Here is a 19,359-nt window from a genome sequence, read left to right as displayed (position 1 = left end):
AACCTTGTCCCTTTTGCTCATAAATTTCTAATTAGTTCTCCTCTTCCCTGTCTGGCACTCCATGCTTTGCCACTCTGCCATGCCTTTATTTACGGTGAATGGAAATTTCTTGTAAGAAATTTCAATCAAGGTGGAAGGAACATGGGCGAGTTTTAGAGATGTAGCCATTTGTTGACTCAAGGCAAAGCCAGGACAGCAGCTAGAGGTTTTAACTGGAATGCAACAGTGTTGTGCTTCAGTATGCTAAGTCACTGCATATGTCATGAGTACTCACAGCCAACATCGATGCTTTGGGAGGCCTCCAGTTTCTCATTGTCAGTCAGGGAGCATTGGTAATCACCTTTAGCCTCTCTGCTGATGTCAGACAAAATGTAGGTGTCCGAATTTTCCACCAGTATTTTCTTGCCCTGGGGGAGAGATAAGACAATGGGGAGCATGGAGAAGAGAGAGGTGCCATTAGCTTCTGTCATTCTAATAGAATATCAGGAAATGAGAAAAAAGGAAGACAGGAGCCATTTCTTAGAGAAAGAATGCAATGGAGAGGTCCAATTAATCACTTGAAAAATTGTTTTCACCTTAAGTCAGATTAAAGACTTTCAAATCACATAGCAATAACTCAAAGACTCAGCTATCAAATATCATCACTAAGTTGAAGTTTTCAAGCCAATTTCAGAAGACATTAATATTTATGGTAATGCGTGGTCACAATGTGGGGTAAACAAATGCCTGAGTACTCAGCTGATGTATGGCCTCTGACTGACCTTGATATGGAAGAAGAAGGAGCTGGGTGGAGGGTTGCCATCAGCGTGACACTTCAGCGTCACATTATCTCCTTCTACAATGGGCCTCTTGGACATAATTTGGAGGCTAACCTTCTCTGATGGGTCTGAGAGGTTTAGTGATCAATTGAGGGGAAAAGAGAAGATGATAAAGGGAAGCATGAGTCAATCACATGTCACCTTCACACCAGATCAATTCAACTACCAAGTAGTGTTTACTTTAAGTTTATTTATTTATCTGTAACAATCAAATCATCTTTCATCATGAGCCAAATGTGTAGACTGTCCCGCTAACAAGCTCCCCATGCATACATACACAGGGCTCAGTTGTATCTTTATTGTATCAAGTGTGTGTGTGTGTGTTTGTGTTTGTGAATGCAGGTAGCTGCAGGAATGAATCAGGTGTAATGTACAAAAACAGTCTTTGTAATTGTATAAAGATCTATTTCCTACTCCAATATTTTGTTATATAAACAGAAATGCCTAGAAAATAAATACATTGCCTGATCACAAACATGCACTCTGATGTTGAGACATTTTGTGTATTTAGCACCTACAAGTGATAAAATAAAAATAAACATCTCTCAGTCAAACAATTAAGCCACTAGCCAAACTAACCAACACATTTGTTATAAGATGCATACAGTTGTGGACTGCATTTTATTTCACTAACAGTGGATGGGGAAAGGTTCCAGGTCCGTCTCTTGATTGGTCAGCTCATGTGTGGACACACAGGCAAACACTGCGCCAACATCCTCCTTGGTGGCTACATACTGAAGCATGGAGGAGGTGGTGGAAAGGCCTGTGGCTGGATCCAGCTTCATGCTCGGTGTGATAACAGTGGCTGTATAGGCAAAGACAGGCTGATGATAAACATGCACAGACTTCTAAGTTTAAGTGACTTTTTCTTCCTTCACTTTCTGTCATAAAAAATTCTGTAGATCTAAAGTGATCACATAGACTGAGTAGAAGTAAATTAAAGTAGTGCATTCAAATATCTGTTTTAAACCAGAGCAGAATAGAAAAGCTGTCTTGCAAAAAAATTCAGTCTTGCTTCCTGTTGTCTTCTGCCTATTACTGCTGTAAGACCAGTCTGGTGTTAGTAATGGTCTCATTAGAAGATATGGTCCTTGACCCACTCTGCTTCTCGTCTCTGTTGTCTGTAGTTACTGCTGCTAGATCCACATCCACTATTTGCAGCACTTGGCTTTTTCTGAGCTTTTCAACCAAACACTCATATTTTTATTTACTTTTGTTCTTCATGTTAAATTCCTCAGCAGCAGTCCACTACTGCCTGTAGGGATTAATCGGTTGGTTACACATTTCAATCTTGTTCTAAACATGTGGTGGACGGAGTGGCAGGTGGTGTCAGAGCTACAGGTTTATTCAGTTATATTTTATTTGTATAAAATGGTAAATGGTTGTATTTATATAGCGCTTTTCTCGTTTAAAACCACTCAAAGCACTTTACACTACAGTTTGCCATTCACCCATTCACACACACATTCATACACACAGTGCATCTATGAGTAGCACTTATAGTAACTATTACTTCTAGTACTTCAGTATCAATAATGTGATAATACAGATAGCCTTGATAATTGTTTATCACTATAAATATGATTTGAAAATTTTCAGTTTCAGGTCAACACCAGAAAACAATGGATTTCTATTGTCTATGGTTTAAGCTATTATCTTGTTAAATAGACAACACTTTGACAACACTTACTCTTCTGTCACTGCACATAAACACTTGTTTCCCAGAGGAATCTCTGTATGACAGAATTCTGTATATGTGACTGTTGGGTAGTTTCTCTGTGTGTCAACAAGATATCTTACCTTTCCCATCAGCTACCAAGGGCTGTCCATTCTTTTTCCATGTAATCATAGCTGCAGGGTTCGCATCTGTCGCCACACATGTTCCCACCTGAGCAAAACATAAAAAGTGAACTAAACATTAACATGTAAAGGCTGTTTTGTCATTTAATTGAAAATGCTATGAGGCAAATGCAAGGTGATGTGATGATGCTTGTTATTTATTAACTGAAAAATGATAAACTGTTGTTATTAAATCTCTTATATGTATGTCTTTATCTTGAATTGAAAATGGATAAGAATACATCAATATAACACTATCCTTGGTTTCAGTGTGGACAGATTTGTAAATATTTTTACCAACACAATTTCCCCCTGGCAAGAATAATTGTGGAATAAAAATTGCACAATAATATCAGAACACATCCGCTTCACTGTAAAACCAATGTCAGATAACTTTTATTTGTGTATAATGCCTACCTTCCAAACTCAGCAGGAGAATGTTGGATTAGTTAAACAACTATCTAATTTATGAATGAATTACTTGTTGTATTCACAAGCACAATGTCTCCCTTTCTCATTCCTGTATCTGCAGGATTGAAGGTCAGCGAAGGTAGCAGAGATATGCTGTGTGTGAACCAGATAGGAAGTGAGTCACAAGAACATTCTTTCTCTGGTAAATCCTAGTTTCACTTCCTATAGTACAGCCTGCATCTCTCAATAAACATGACCTATTTCAAGAAGCAGAATGGTCATACAGTGGAAGCACAAACCTTTTTTAGAGGCGTAATTCATTCATGTGTGCAGTTTCTTTATGAGCACCGCTTTTTATTTAAAAACTCCTCAATATAGATTTTAAGGCAGCAACGTCAGACCACGGGACCATACACAGCCCACGTGAAACATAAATAGAAAAAATTTAACAAACTTGTTGTGTAGCGTCATCACTGACAAGCATCATGGTGACTGTCAAGAAAAGAAAGTTGCTGTGGAATGTAGTGCTTTGAATAAACAAACAAGATTTGCATTCTTTTTTGTTGAAGTGAAAAAACAAGTCAATGTGTCTAATTTGTGCATCGTTATATAGCATTATTACAGTTGGACACATGCAAGCAAATTAATATGAGACAGGTCAAGCTTTTTGCATTCACCACCGCCAAAAATGACACTTTGGAATTCCCCTTGAGTCTCAAAATCCCTCTCCTCCAATCCCATGTTTTTTTCTCACTCTTATTCCCTACAACTCTGCCTGTCTGTCACCTGAATTGGTGGGAATACCAATAGAGGGAGCAGTTATCACTTGATCCATTCCATACTTAATGTGTATATGCTGCATGCGCTGTAAAAATGCTTAGATGATATTTCTGGAGAGCCATCAAGGAAACCTTTTACATTTGGCACACTTGTCAAGGATTAACTCACTTGATATATATATGTATATATAAAACTATATACACACACACACACACTATGGGAGCAACTATACATGTATCCGAACCAAAACTTTCTGGTATGGGCCTTTTGGTTCGGTACGCACATGTACCGAACAATTTCAGCGAGTCCACATGCAGAAATTATTTGTGCGCATACGGGTCTCAAATTCGAGGGGACACCTTTAGCGAAGGACAAGATGTGCGGTCGGCTCATGGTCATAGTGACTGCAGAAAAACAGTGTGTGTGAAGACCCTCCCTCTTCATTCTAGTCCGCTGTTGGGGAACACTTCACTTTCACAGTCAGTATAATGACGACGGACAAAGAAAAGTGGATCATACAAAAGCAGACATTGCGCAACTGCTATCCAATATGTAGCTGGTAGCACATGGAATATGCCGACTCATTTGAAATGGCATCACCTGAGTTCAGTGCAAACTCAGCTCCACTTGGCACTAAAGCTGCCGCTTGTAAAGCAACATGAGCGACATAGGTGTTTTTATAGCAGCGGACATGCGACCATTCTCTGTTGTTGAAAACGCAGGGTTCAAACACACACTGAAGGTAATCGAGCCCCATTACAAAGTTCCCACTCGCCGGCACTTGAGCTAGCAAGTCACACCAGCCCTTAATAAACATTCCCCCATGGAGTAAGAGTGTTCTCCACAGCAGAGACATTGTTAGTGCCAACAGGGCATCAAACCCAAGTACATTTTTTTGAAGAAAAGAATGAAAATACATTTAATAATGATAATCACAAAATACAATAACAGTGCAGATAAAGTACAGTTAATTTTCTACATGCTGAACCTTAATGGATATTTTGTTTACTAAAGTGTTTATTTTGTTATTTTACCTTTGTAAAAATTACTTAGGTAAGAAAGACAGCCATAGTTAACCAGGGTTGAATAAAAATAAATTAAAAATATCTGTGTAATGTTTTCTGTTCCTTTTTTCTACTGTACAAAAAATGTAGCGAACCGTGACCTCAAAACTGAGGTACGCACCGAACCGTGATTTTTGTGCCAAATATACTGTATAATGTAACCAAACATATAAATATATATATATATATATATTTCTCAGAAGTGTGATTTCACAGTGAGGTCTGGTCCTCCACTAAAGAAACCCACTTGAGGTGAAAAAGTCAACCTCTGGCTGTGCATTAAAACTGATCTGCTTTTGAAATTAAGATTACTCATTACTGTTTCTAACATTACAACCCCAGCAGCCATAGCACCACTAGCATTTCATCCATCCAAACTGTTTATACATTGTTGTAGTTGTTAGACTTTGCAGACACCTTGTGAGTATTCAGAGTAGCAGCATTGTTTAACCAGGTTTAAGTATCTAAATCATTTTGTGATATGTTATTTCGACAATTGTATTTATAAAAACAATGGCTTAGCAGCCAGCAACCTGCTACCGTATTGCACAGCATAATATTGGCATTAATATGATGTCAGCAATAAAACAGACTTAATCATTACATTTGCTGATCTACTCAGTTACATATTGGCTTCCAAAGCCTCAATCTACCTAATCTAGACCAGTGCCGTTTAGGTGGTGTAGAGATTGCAAGAAATATTTTAATGGGGGAGGACTCCCTTTGACAATTGCTACCCCAGTATAAATCATAACCAGGCGCCCTTGATGACCATGCATGTAACATAAATACGATCTGCACTTTCAAAAGTGTAAAATCTTCAATCATCATTTATTTTTTTCACTTGATGTCCTTTTGCCTTGGGCTGCTTGAACTTTGTAAACTATAAAACATGTGAGTTTCCTGTGTGCCCCTGCAGCCCTGGACCATAGAGCTAACTCATGCAACACTCTCAGCTGGCTTTCATGTGACATGTGGAGCAATATTCCACTACAACAGAAATCTCTCAGTTCCTTGACTGGATAAACATTCCCTTTAAGCACATAGAATTACAGGACATTAATCTTTTCATTACACACGTGTGTGCTTCAGTCGACTGTACAGAACACTACAATGTAAAGGCTGCAGTGAATCTTACCGTTGTTGTTTTGTCCCTCTGAAGTACTTCAGCCTTGTCCATAATCTGAACGGATGAGGGTTTCTCTGGAAACACAAATGCAGAGAAATAGGTTTCAGATTTGCACTGTAAAATGTATTTCCTCCTTTTCTTCATTTATATATGGAAAATGTCTGCCCTTATGTACGGAGCTGGGGGCACAGTGAGAACAAACAAACACTTCACTGACATTGTTCAGCAGCTGGTGAGTAGATACTGTAGCCCAAGTTAGTGCTTAGCTGCAAATTTATTGGGTTGTTAAAATTCAAGCTATAGGATATAATTTCAACCTGTCCCCTGTTAACTACAACATAATACACTCTCTAAGGCCTATTGAGCTATTCTCTTCATGTCCTATTTCATGGCTGGGTTCGCAAAGCCCATTAGCAAGTGATACGTGGCCAGTTTTAGGGAGTGAAATTTGGATTCAGAATCATATATCCTAAACCACAGAATGGAACAGAAGGACAAAAAACAATGGATAACATTGACTTTTGATGTTATTTAAACTAACCTGGCAGTTAACTAAATTGCAACAAAATAAGCAAGGAAATGTTAATTATTTGGGAATATTAATGGTTTTCTGTTTACATAAATGACTTCATAACACCAAACATGCTTGTAACGTGGCAATATACACAACATGAATTGTTCTCCATTCAACGAATCAACCTGCACGAGTTCATTTATTTGAAGAGGATTAAATATTTGCCCTGTAAGACCAATGATCAGTATAAGACCAATTGATAAAATACTGAAAAAATGTGATTATGACCATGTCAATCAATTATTTTTACTTAAATATATCAATGAAAATAAAACAGAAATACAATAGACTAGTAAGAGAAATCCTGGGAATAAACTCTATAGTGTGCTGTATGAATTGTATACGTACTGTAAACAACAACAGAGACAGGGAACTCCATGAGGTTGGTGTCTGACACAATCATGCAGGTGAAGGTCTTCTGGTCTTTAAGTGAGGCCTGGGTGATGAGCAGGTTGGACTTTTCATCTATGCTGACCCGCCGGGCATAATCATCTGTGGCTTGAACTGTAGCCTGATCATTGCGGGCTTGTTTGATCAACAGATCACCAGGAGTGCCATCGTCTTTTTCCTAAAACATGAGGTCACAGGGAAGACACAGATGACACAAAGGTCCACCGATTCTGTAAATGTGAATGACTGTTTCTCATTTCTCCGCTATTATTACAGTTTACTAAAAACAGAGTGACACAATATTTAACCTGTCAATCAACAAACTTCAATAGTATGTCTTACAGTGAACAAATTAAGAGCTAAAACATGATCTTGTCTCATCTTTCCTGATCTTAGTGAAATGTCATCAAAGTGCCTTTTTTGTGTAGATAATTTGGCCAAATCCAACTATACATATTACTATAACAACTATATATATTATAAAATGATATGATTGATTCTGTCTAATTACACTTTGGATTATGAGGATACATATTTACCTTTACCATAAATTACACAGTGTTGGCTCTACCTGCAGCCACACAGCTGCAGTACAAGTTAGTAACCCCAAGGCACTGGCACTTAGATAGATAGACATCAGATCAGACTGATTGAAAGCACTGCTGCTCCAATCCTCACTAAAAAGGTGGATTGTATTACTCAGTAGATTGTATTACAGTTCTCAAATCTTTGCACTGCTGTGTAAAAGAATTGACTTCAAATGACTGCTGCTGTTTTACAAAGCACTGAACAGTGTATGGTCAAAATACTCCTCATACAAATATCTTGGTGTTTGTATTGACAACTCACTAACCTGGAACACACATGTAGATAGTCTCTGTAGCAGATTACAACAGAGGTTGCATTTTTTATGCTGTACACTGCGTTGACCAAAAATGTATGCTGATTTTTCATCAGGCATTCCTAGAGAGCCTAATCCGGTACGGTACCACAGCTTGGTTTAATAACCACTATGTGCAGATGAAAACCAAACTGTATCGGTTGATTCATATGGCATGGAAAATCTTGTGCATTAAAGAGCACATATCCCAGTAGACTATTTATCAACAGGCTACTCTAGGACAAGCCAATAAGATTGTTAATGACACATATTCTGCACACAGAGTATGAGCTGCTGCCCTCTGGCAGGAAGTTTCCCTCGAGTCCCTTGTGGAAGATGAATCTGTCTCAGTGTCTATAAAGCTTTATAGTGGCAGATAAACCAGAGCGACTGGAGGATGAGTCCTCATTTGTGTTTTTTGGTACATTTATTGTATTATAAATGTACTTTTTTTATTGGATTTCATTTATATATTTTTGATGATTTGTATGGTTTTATTTTATGATGCATGTGCACAGGTCTATTTTCATGGTTGCAGCATGGGTTAAGAGCCCAAGCCCTCTCTTTGGGAATATAAAGTTAATCTTTTCTGATCTATAATGCGATAAACCATCAAGACCCCATCAGGTCTTCAAGGAGGATTGGGGTTATTTAGTTTAGATAATTCATTTGACTTAGTATTAGTTTAGTATTCAGAGTTTTTGTATTTGGGTAATACCATTTGTGTTTTAAATTGTAGACCAACTGCATTGTTTGGTTTCTTTAGTCATGAGTTCATGTGATCTATTTTATCCACTTTCTGTTTAATCAGTCTGATCAGCCAGTGTATATGCCATTTGTTCTGTGTGTTAGGTCAGTTGTTTTGTTCTTGTTGTTTTTTCATACTACCATAAGATGAGTTCTGTGAAAGTCTTTTGTGGGCCCTGAAATTCATTGTTTGGTTTTCATGTTTGTGTACATAAAGCCCTTATGTTCAAAATACACCCAAATGTACTCATGCCTTTTAACTCACTCCCTCACAGACATGGATACAGAAATTTTGTTTATTATAAATGTTTTTTTTAGGACACACTGGATTCCTTTGTTTAATCTATCTCCTATAGTTTTATGTTGAAGTTACATAGGCATCTCTACTTCTTCGGCAACAGCACTTGTAAGAGTAATGGCAGCTAGACTGGAAATGACTCTCTCATAGTTTCATATTACTCGCTCCCTCCTACTGTAAGGTCATGTTTACACAGTTGGTTGCCAATGGCAGCAGTGCTGCAGGTGCATGAGCACAGCAACATACTATAGAACTCCTGCACACTACAAGCTGTCATAGGTAGATGCTAGAGGCAAACAAATTAATAAAGACAAACCTCTGCACCTCAGAGTCTGCATCTAATTTCTAAATTTTTGATCAAAAACAGATATCACATCCTCTGAATTCTGAATTGCTTGCTTTAGACTAAACCTGGGCTTACAAATCAAACACTTTAGATCTTTAAGGAGTATCTGCCACAAATGATATCTTTCTTCACTGATATATTATTTAATCTATTACCATTAATGTTAGGTGCGCTGCCGGGGGGGCAGAGTATTAAGTTTACTACATCACTATTGACAAGTGTATTAATTGATGAAAAAGTAGCCATGTGCAGTAATATAGATAATTGAGGAAGGGACACATCAAGATGCATCAAGATAATTGTTGTGAATTGAAATTAAATTGATCCATGAGGCTAGTGAAGACTCACACCTCTAACTTTTGTGGTGTTATTGTATTAATATGAAGCACTTTGCTCTTGAAATGCTCTATACTAAACTTGAATTACTTCTTGCAAAAAACATCTATTAATGCAAAACCTGTATAGATCTTTAGTTTACCTAATTCTTCAAGGAAAAAGTGTAACAATTTGATAATGTTCAGGGACACACAGCAAAGATAAGACCAAGACAAGATCACTTAATATTGGCCTTTGCCTCTGTGTCCCAGAAAGTCTTGGCTTAGGAAAGTTTGCATTCAAAACATCAAAGTCTTCACAAACTATATTGACACTCATCAAGTGTCTTACTTACATATTTCCACTTGATGAACATGAGATCCTCTGGTACCGCAGCTCCATCGTTGCATGGTATAACAATGGTCTCTCCATACAAAGCAGTCACTCTATCTGTACCCCACACTGCAAGACACAAGACATCAGATTATTGCAATTGTTAAAAATTGACTGTACTATTACAAGAGATCCACAGTTTTGACTGCTCTGCATACTATTGTGATGAGTTTAAATCAAATCATAGACGTTCCAGCAGAGCTGTCTTTCTGTCTCAAAAGATTGTCTCAAATCTGAAATCACTTGATCTGGAGCCTTTGATCAGTGGTGAGTGGCAGAAAGAATGGAGTAAAGCTTAGCATATGATCCCAGAGTTTTCAGACACCCTGAAGGTGACTGTGGTTAGATTGTGCATCTCCTCCTAACTATAAGTGTCTTAAAAACGATGGGTATGTACAAATTGAATAAAGGTACACCAAGCTATGTTGTCACTTCAAATTTTGCATTATCACATTTCAAACACGCCTCTCATTAAGTTTGATGGCAGAGGTGCAAGAGGTTGGGATTGGCAGGTTAAGGTCGGTGCTCCTCGTGCTCTGGATTGCCACCACAAAACAATTTCCTTTGACCATTCACGTGAGGGAGTACTAAGGTGGAGCAGTTGCTATGGCGGCACAGCCCAGACATGTGCAGCGTGGGAGAGGAAAGAAAAGGAGTGAAGAGAAGATGGATGGAGGTCCGTGCAGAGTGGAGGGACACTAAGGTCTTCACGCTTCAACTCTTTCTCTTTGAAGTATTCTCTAAACAGGCTGAACAAGAAGCGCATCAAATTCTGGTCATTCCAGAGCGATGAGAAAAGACAAAGCACAAATTCAGTGGCAGCTTATTCTCAAGCCAAGCCTCAGGCTTGAATTTATATGTTTCCTCGCCTCGGAGCAAGGTTTAGTGATAGCAAATCATTAACTAGTTATAGCAAGTATCCGTTTCTAATACAAGTTTATTCAAGGTATTCAAACAAACCACACACGACACGGCAGAATTGTAACGTTGATTATAATCAGGGTAAATTTACTACAAATTTTAATTCAATTAAATAAATCTGATAAATCTGATGCAGTCGTCACTCTATCTGGAGTCACCACTCTGGTCTTGTGCAATGCCCTGCAATGCCCTGCCCACAGTATTATCTGACTTACACACACCATGTGTAACTGCCTGTTAACACTAAAGGCTACTGTGTAAACAAACAGGTGCAATGGAACAGCGGCAGCTGTGGTGAGTGAGCTAAGTGTTCAAGGAAAGGATGTAGATATTGCCAAAGTTCCAACAAGTATCACAGTCATCTATGCTGAAACACACAAGTTCCACTGTTGATCCAAGACACACTGAGCAAGTTGATAACTGCTAAGGTAACCAGCAGATCTGAATAGTGTGTGATAGCAGTGAAAAAAGAGGCATCCAAGAGGCATCCAAGAGAGCTATGGATGCCTTATTTTATCATTAAAAAAAAAAAGTTATAAAGTTAAATTACTCAGATAAGTAAAACATAAGTTAGTCAAGTATATACTTGATAAACATTACCTTCATATCTCTAAGAAGGGGGGATATATTTGTTGTGTGGTGATAATAATAATTTATAAATGAAAATCTTAAGGCGAGCAGGATATGCATGCTTTGCATTTTGCATATACATGGTTTCCAGTTAACCCCAGTCTTCAGTTTCTTGTGCATATAATTTATAATAATAAAACACCCATATGTCAGTTTATCAAGAACATATAGATGCAGTCTAATACAACAGTCCTGCATTAAATACTTGATTGTTGATTCAGCTGTGATTGTTTTGGAGGTTGTAGTATGCACTATACTGTTGAGCTGCATTGCATTATACAAAGCGTTTCATTTTTACAGCAAATGTTTATTGGCTCATTATAATGACATTATTTGTATCGTCTGACACCTTAAAATGGCTGTTTTATCCTCTTCCTCACGAACACCCTTGTTTGAATGGATACAAATAGCATCAATTGTGTGAACTTCCAATTACACAAAAGTCTATAGATTTTTGTATTTCATGAAATCAATGCAAAGAGCTGCTTTCAAATGACTAAAACCTTGTATACTATTTGCAACACTAGTTACGGTTAAATAAAAAAGTTCTATGGAAAAAGCTACATGTTTTCGCTGGTAAAGCAACACACAGGTGTCATGGGAATTCTGCTCACAGACTCTGCTAAATTTATCATCTTTGAAAACATAACAACAGTTACAAAGAAGTAAACAAACTGTCTGAGTGAATTCAAGCTGGATGGGTAATTATGAGACTGCTGGTGATAGAAATTCACTGTGCAAAGAACAAAGTGGTGAAAATAAAGATAATTTTGTTTTAGGGGCTGTTGTTTGCTTCCTGCTCAGTTTACTGGATTCCACATTTAATCAAAGGAGAAAATATAAAAAAAATATATCATAGCTACAAATGATGCATACAAAGGCATACAACAATTTAATCATCAACTAGTATACCTAGTAAGTATTGCTGAGGAGTTTCACACCTGAAAATACATATCACGAGACAATTCACCAACACAGCTCATGTGCTTGCCAGTATAAACTGGAAGCAGATTGCCTATTTGCATTTAGTTGCTTAGATGCAATGAGGAAAAGGAATGGTGAATATAAGAGCAGGGATGGAGATGGAACTGTTACTGACAGTAAAGTCTAGTTCACGCTATATGAGTCTTAGCCAAATTTTTCAGTCGCCCAAGAGTTTTTTATATTGCCAACAAAAGCCCCAGATCAGAGCCAAACCAGCTTTTGATCAGCAGTCGCCAATAGATAGCCAGGACAGGACTTTTACATATTGACTATTGACTTATGCAAGTATTAAGTATTAAGACATTCATTTAGTAGTAGTCTAAGTTTGCGGGTGAACCACATAAAGTGAATAAGTAAGTGTACGTTATATATACGTAATCATCAAATATTAAGTTATAATTATAAATAAGTTATTACAATGTTAATAGCAAAGTTGAGAATAATTAGCATGCCATTTCAACACAACTTATTCTGTGAGTAGAATGACACAGAGAAAATCATTTGGATTCAATGTGTCACTTCTTGTGTGTGTTTCATGAATCATCATGAACAAATGTAGTTTGAAAACCAGACATACTAGTCAGACATCCTTCAGGTGAAAGATTGTGTAATGTGTGACCCCCTGTTGCCAGTCATGTTTAAACTCACAACAACTGCAGAAGACATATTCTCAGGGCTGAAAGTCACATGAGACCAATCTGGAACTAGACTATCATTTTCTTTTTCACCGTCTAAGTTTCTGTGTCTACAGTTTAAGGTGCAACCCCGCAGTTTTCAAACAACAGGGCCAGAAGCGTTTTCAAAAATCTCAACTTTAGGGGGTGGAAACACTTTAAGAGTAGCGTGGATGCCAGACATAAAAATAGCAGAAGCGGAGCATTTCAAAAACTAAAACTAACCTCCACCTGTCAGGATTATTCAAGAGAAACGGCGCCATAAACACCAAGTGGCGAATTTGAATGTTGCTTTGGTTTTCAGTTTTCTGTGAACTATCCCTTCAAGAGTTTGGAATAGTAGAAGATAAAGCAAAGAAGAGCTGCGTGTTGCCTTCCGTATTACATCTCAAATGATGTTTTTGACTCACTGTTTTGTGTTTTGCATTCAAAAGGTTTGTATAATCATCTTCACTCTACTGGAATGTAACCAGTAATCCTCTAATCCACGAACTACTGAATACATTTCAGAAAACTCAAATAAATGTAGTTTTTTATGCTCAGGCAACAGTTTAAAAAGATTAAAACAACTAATTGTACAAGTAAAGTTCATATGTTTTACTACAATTAATATACTGTCAATCTCTATAGCACCACTTAATGATTCTGCAGTACTCATTATATTAGATCTCACTGTAAATGGAGCTACTGGGTGCAGGTTGTGTTTTACTGCAAGACACTCGCTACCTTACTTTTATTTTTCTCTCTTTTCTTCATCTTTTTTCTGCCAAAGATTATAAGTATGTCAGACGATTTGCACTCTTTTCTCCTGTGTGAGCTCTCTGGTTTGCCATCTCTTGGTCTATACAGGCACATTGAGTTTCCTCTCAGTTTGGCTGCAAAGCTACTTAAATATTTAAATATTTGACTGTTGTTCTCCCGCCACACTTGTAAACCGCCTTTCACAAACAAAAACCTGCAACCCTCTGTGTCCTGAAGGCATGTATTTGTTTGCTCAGGCAGCTCTAACACAATTGCGCTTATCTGACTATTATCAACCAGCTGAACAATGTGTTCCACTGGAGGTGAAAACAGGCCTTTGAGAAGTCTCCCCATCCAGCCGTCATCACTACAAAAGCACCTAATCCGCATCTCCAAAGTTAGTCCTTTTGATATGTTTTCATGAACTTTTCACTCTTTTCCAATGAGTTGCAGTGTGTACAAGTGGATTTGTTTTCCTCACACACCTCATCGGAGCACTCTCTGTTATCGAACTGTAAAGAAGTTGTTGCAGTTGTTGCACTAAGTAAATCCAGTTTGTTAATATTGCACAATGAAAAGCAAAGATGTTTTTTGACAGATTTAGATGCAGGTGTATTAACATGCTAAAACTATTGACTAAATGTTATATGTTATGGTCAAATGGTATGAACTAAACCTCCAAAACCATCAGTAGAATAACTTGGTCATTAAATGACTACCAGTATACTAAATCTTAGTTTGGTTGGATTAAGCTGAAACCATTTATTAACATTTCCCTGCCTCAATGCCTCAATTCCCAAAATAGCAGTAATCATGGCTAGGGGGCAGTTTTGTCACTGAGCAAAGTAGACAACTGAACAAGGCCTACAGAGACTATATCTTTAAAGACTTCCTCATCCCTGTCAGCCTTGTCTGGCAAGGTAAGCAAGTCTAACACCGTCTACATCCTGCCTGCGTGTGTGTGGGTGTGTGTGGGTGTGAGAACCAGCATATATCCTCACTATCGCTGGCAGTGAAAACACCCAGGAAGTACAGTGGATTGAATGCTTAAAATTTAAAACATCAGTAAACTTGCAGATAGGGATGTCGGGATTAAGCGGTTTTACGATAACCGCGGGTTGATAACGTCATGATTTCATAACCGTAAGAATTGTAAATACTACGATATCTAACTATGGTGTCCTGCCTCTCGCGAGTCACGTTTCGTGTTTGCGAGCCACTGAAACATTAGTAGAGAACAGTGAACTGACTTAACGGCCTTATTCCCACCAACACTGGACAAAGAACTTCATCAGTGGAGTTTCACAGCAAAGGAGAAATCCTTGTTTACTTTCAGTTTCTGACCAGTGTGTGTCAGGAGCAGCTGAAAAACACACAGACCTCTCTCTTCCTATTAACCATTATAAATGTGGTCAAGAATTTAATTCACCTGTACTGAAAGGTAAAAGTATAATCAGGAGGAAATGAAGAATGTGGCTTGAACCAGGACATGTTTAGTTTTTCAAAACTATTCAAAATGTCGCTCCCATAACAGAACAACTTCCGTTGCGGACCCTTCAAAATAAAACTCCCCTACAGATCACAGCTCATGACAGGAAACACAAATTTAGTGACCGACCTTCCACAATAAGGCAACTAAATAAAATAGCTTACATACATTACCTTTAAATAGATACCTTACACTATAAAAACTAACTGGATAAAGTTGATGATAATAATAAATATTTTAGTTCATAAGCTATATTATTAGCTATTTATTAGCTATGTATTGCTTGGTGTGAGTCTTTTTTCTTTTATAGTATTGATAATTGTGAAAACCGTGAAGAAAAAATTGTGAAGCAGTGATATTTGCTCGGACAATCGTGGCACCAAGATTTCATTTCGTGGCATCCCTACTTGCAGATGCATCCTTTGTAATCTTTGGTGCTGAAAACATAACAAGACTTACAGTAGCTTCTTCCTGCAGAGCAGATATGTGGCTGCAAGTCAGTGACAAAGTCCCTTGGTCTTTCTGTGCAGTTGGGTTACAATAGGATGAGATTTTTGCTTTATGATAACCGACTAAGATAATATTTCTCTGTATCGCATTTTAAAAAGGGGTTGTTTAGATATGGGCTCTTACCTAATTTTCTTTGCATGTGACAGTTGGTTGTGCTGGATCAGGAAAGCTTAAGAATTAACAGAATTATAATAAACACAATCATAAACATGATTGTAAAAAACAGCATGTAGGTATACAATAACATGGTACATAACTAAAGCATGTCAGTTTGGATGGTACACCAGAATCATAATTATACTCATCCATTGCTTAAAGCTATGGTTGGTAATCCTGGAAAAGTTAGCAAGAGCAGGCTACAATTGATCCCAGCCCCTCTCATCAACCTTATTCAAAGCTATGTACCCAAAACAGTTGAAAGACTACCAGAAACCGACTTTTCCATGACTCACTCGCAAACTTGACATAACATGTTAATTTGAGTATCATCTGCTTCATCAGTGTATATGTCCATGTACGAAGACTACTAATTTGTGCAGTGAGAGACAAATATTTCATTTGGTCCGAATAACATGATTGGTGTTATTTATTACAGTCCTGCGAGGGCCACACACCACAGCTTTTTTCCTTAATTTTAAGACATCTTTATTTATTGATTGCTATCAGGGTGTGGAGAGGATTTCAACAAACAAGTGTTTCAGAAACAACTTACCAAGTAAGTTCCTTTAAGTAATAGTACTAATACCACACTGTAAACGCTACCCTACTTCAAATCGATGTCCTGCAATGAAAATGCTAAGCAAAAGTATATAAGAATTATTACCAAAATATAATTCAATTGTTCAAGGCAGAAAATGTAACCTCAGATTTTTTTAACAATCACATAATATATCATTACATACATTATCCTCAATTACGTATAAATGCAAAAGCAGGATTTTATAGTTTGGGGAAGGAGAATATCAGTCTCACTTCTTACTGTGATTTTCTGTGTGTGTGTATTACAGTGTTGCCACATTTTGAATCAGGCAGTCAGGTTAGATTCTCCATTCAGTTGCATTCTTTCAATATAAGTGATAAGCAAATATACATGGTATGATAACAATCAATAGCACAACACCACAATATAACCACTGTCTAAGAGTGATGCACCTCATTCAACAAATGCAATGACAGATGATATTCTCAAAATGGGAGTTCTATCTTGACACTCAATACAGATATTGTTGCAAGATGCAAAAATATACTATAAATGCAGTAAAGCATTGTGTGTTAAAGGTTCAGTGTGTATAATTTAGTGACATCTAGTGGTGAAGTTGCAGGTTGTAGATGAATACCCCTCACCACACCCTCCCCTTCCAAACATGACAAAGAACCTGTGGTAGCCTTCAGTTGTCATAAACGCTCAAATGGTGTTTAGTTTGTCCATTTTGAGCTACTGTGGAAAAACATGGCAGCGACTGTAGAGAGGACCCGCTCCTGATGTAAATATAAAGTATTTAAATACAAGGGCCAATTTAGGGTAAAGAAAACAACAATTTGAACAATTTACATGATCAATTTACAAACTAGTGAAAACAACACTTGGACTATTTTATATTCAATTTCTACCAAAAGATCCCTTTCACCTAAGTCTTACACACTGGTACTTTAAGACACAATTGTCGACTCAAAGATTCACATGCCCATTTCTGAGGAAGGAACAAAGCCGTCTGCAGATTATAGCCAGCCTCATTCATCAACCCGTCCAAATGCTGTGTCTGAGCATTCAAGTATAAAATGCCACCATGGTAATTTTTCTGTGCTTTTATCAACCTTGTGGACAGCTGGCGAAACATTTGTATTTCTGCTTTTGATCCGATATGTTAGAGGGTAAGTGCTCATTCAGGTGAGGAGTTGAGTAACATTGCATTAGCATAACAACGCGTGACGTTGGACCAACACACCAAAGGGAAGGAGTTTGTGTGCAGTTATATTTCCCCTGCCAGAGCAACACATAATGAGAGATGATAGAGACCATAATCCTCATACAGGCAGACCACACGATTTGAGTTTTCTAGCTGAGAATGTTATGAATGGGTACACATTATTATTGTTTAACAGCATATCCTGGAGAGAATGTCAAAGGCAGTCTCAAACCATTTTACACAATGGTCAGTACATATAGTGAATGCAAAGATGCAAAAAAAAGCTGATTTGTCTTGTAACTATAGCCAAAATGTTAGCACAAGCAGTTATAATACTGTGCCTGAGCAGACTGCCACCATATGAAGTTCAACCCTAGATAAGAGAGGCAGGATACAACACATTTATTCTGCTGTGAAGATCCCATGTTTTATAGTTAGGCACATCAACACTGGGGTGTGCTCTTATCACCCCAAACTCTTTTGACATCTTCATCTGTTTCTTTACAGTTCTGCTTTTTCACGCGGAGATATCTGTATTCATTCTGCATCTGTTGCTTCGGGGCCCAGCCACAGCAAGACTGCAGAAACTCCAGTGAATATCACTCAGACGTTCACACATTCATTTCATTAAATGCCTAAAGCTGCTTATGCTCATGAACTAAACTGCCAAATAATGATCACATAACAGCCCACTCTGTATGACCCACCAAGTAGCATGAGTTTGAGTGTGTGAGTGAATCGGATAGTGGTTGTTTCTGCCAGGGTATGAGTCTGCCTATCTGCATGAGTCATCAAAGGAGTCTATGCTTTGGCAGAGATCAACGGCACACTGAAAGTCAGACTGTAGACTTGCTAAAATGGTAGCTTGGTTGGGAGAGCATCCCATGGTGTGTTGACGCTGTATGTGTTGAAAGCATATGTAGGTGTGTGGTATGAATAAGTTGTTTATACTTCACCCATACAATGTGTATTGCCAGAAAACAGACTTCCTCTTGACCTGCCTCCCACCAACTGTTAACCTGTGTGTGATTGTGCACAACACTTTACACTGTTTAATCACTACCTCAGTCATACCTAGTCTTGATGTTCTGTGCTTTAAATCCATAAGGTCCAATTAGACATATCCCAGAGAGGTTTCTCATGGAACAAATTCAATTCAATTCAATTTTATTTATATAGCGCCAATTCATAATTTACATTATCTCAAGGCACTTTACATTTAAAGGTCAAGACCTTAAAACAATATTAACATAGAGAAACCCAACAGTTCCCACAATGAGCAAGCACAGGTGACTGTGGAGAGGAAAAAATCCCTCATTAACAGGGAGAAACCTCTGGCAGAACCAGGCTCAATGTGGGCGGTCATCTGCCTCGACCGGTTGGGGTGAGGAAAGAAAAGTAAGGGGGGAGGAAAGGAGAGATGGGTGGAAAGCGGGGGAGAGAAGAGAGAGATGAGGTGGAGAGAGAGAGACCAAGAGACAAATAAAATCCTCAGTCAACCAAGGCACTATCACTATCA

At 38.0% G+C, this 19,359-nt stretch overlaps 1 protein-coding gene across 5 annotated transcripts in view; it reads right to left on the bottom strand.

The window, feature by feature from the left end:
* Window positions 1–19,359, bottom strand: part of alcama (activated leukocyte cell adhesion molecule a) — a 67,619-nt gene that overhangs the window by 17,917 nt on the left and 30,343 nt on the right. For all 5 annotated transcript variants that reach the window (XM_069539685.1, XM_069539686.1, XM_069539687.1 and 2 more), the window contains exons 2-8: window positions 9,947–10,053; window positions 6,964–7,183; window positions 6,051–6,115; window positions 2,619–2,706; window positions 1,453–1,623; window positions 762–886; window positions 275–407 (exon numbers count right to left, since the gene is read on the bottom strand). In XM_069539685.1, the coding sequence (XP_069395786.1) occupies window positions 275–407; window positions 762–886; window positions 1,453–1,623; window positions 2,619–2,706; window positions 6,051–6,115; window positions 6,964–7,183; window positions 9,947–10,053 (909 nt within the window). The remainder of the gene's footprint in view (window positions 1–274; window positions 408–761; window positions 887–1,452; window positions 1,624–2,618; window positions 2,707–6,050; window positions 6,116–6,963; window positions 7,184–9,946; window positions 10,054–19,359) is intronic.

The sequence above is a fragment of the Paralichthys olivaceus genome, chromosome 15 (assembly GCF_024713975.1).
Source record: "Paralichthys olivaceus isolate ysfri-2021 chromosome 15, ASM2471397v2, whole genome shotgun sequence".
In the NCBI taxonomy this organism is placed as follows: domain Eukaryota; kingdom Metazoa; phylum Chordata; class Actinopteri; order Pleuronectiformes; family Paralichthyidae; genus Paralichthys; species Paralichthys olivaceus.
This window is presented reverse-complemented; position numbering and strand designations above follow the sequence as displayed.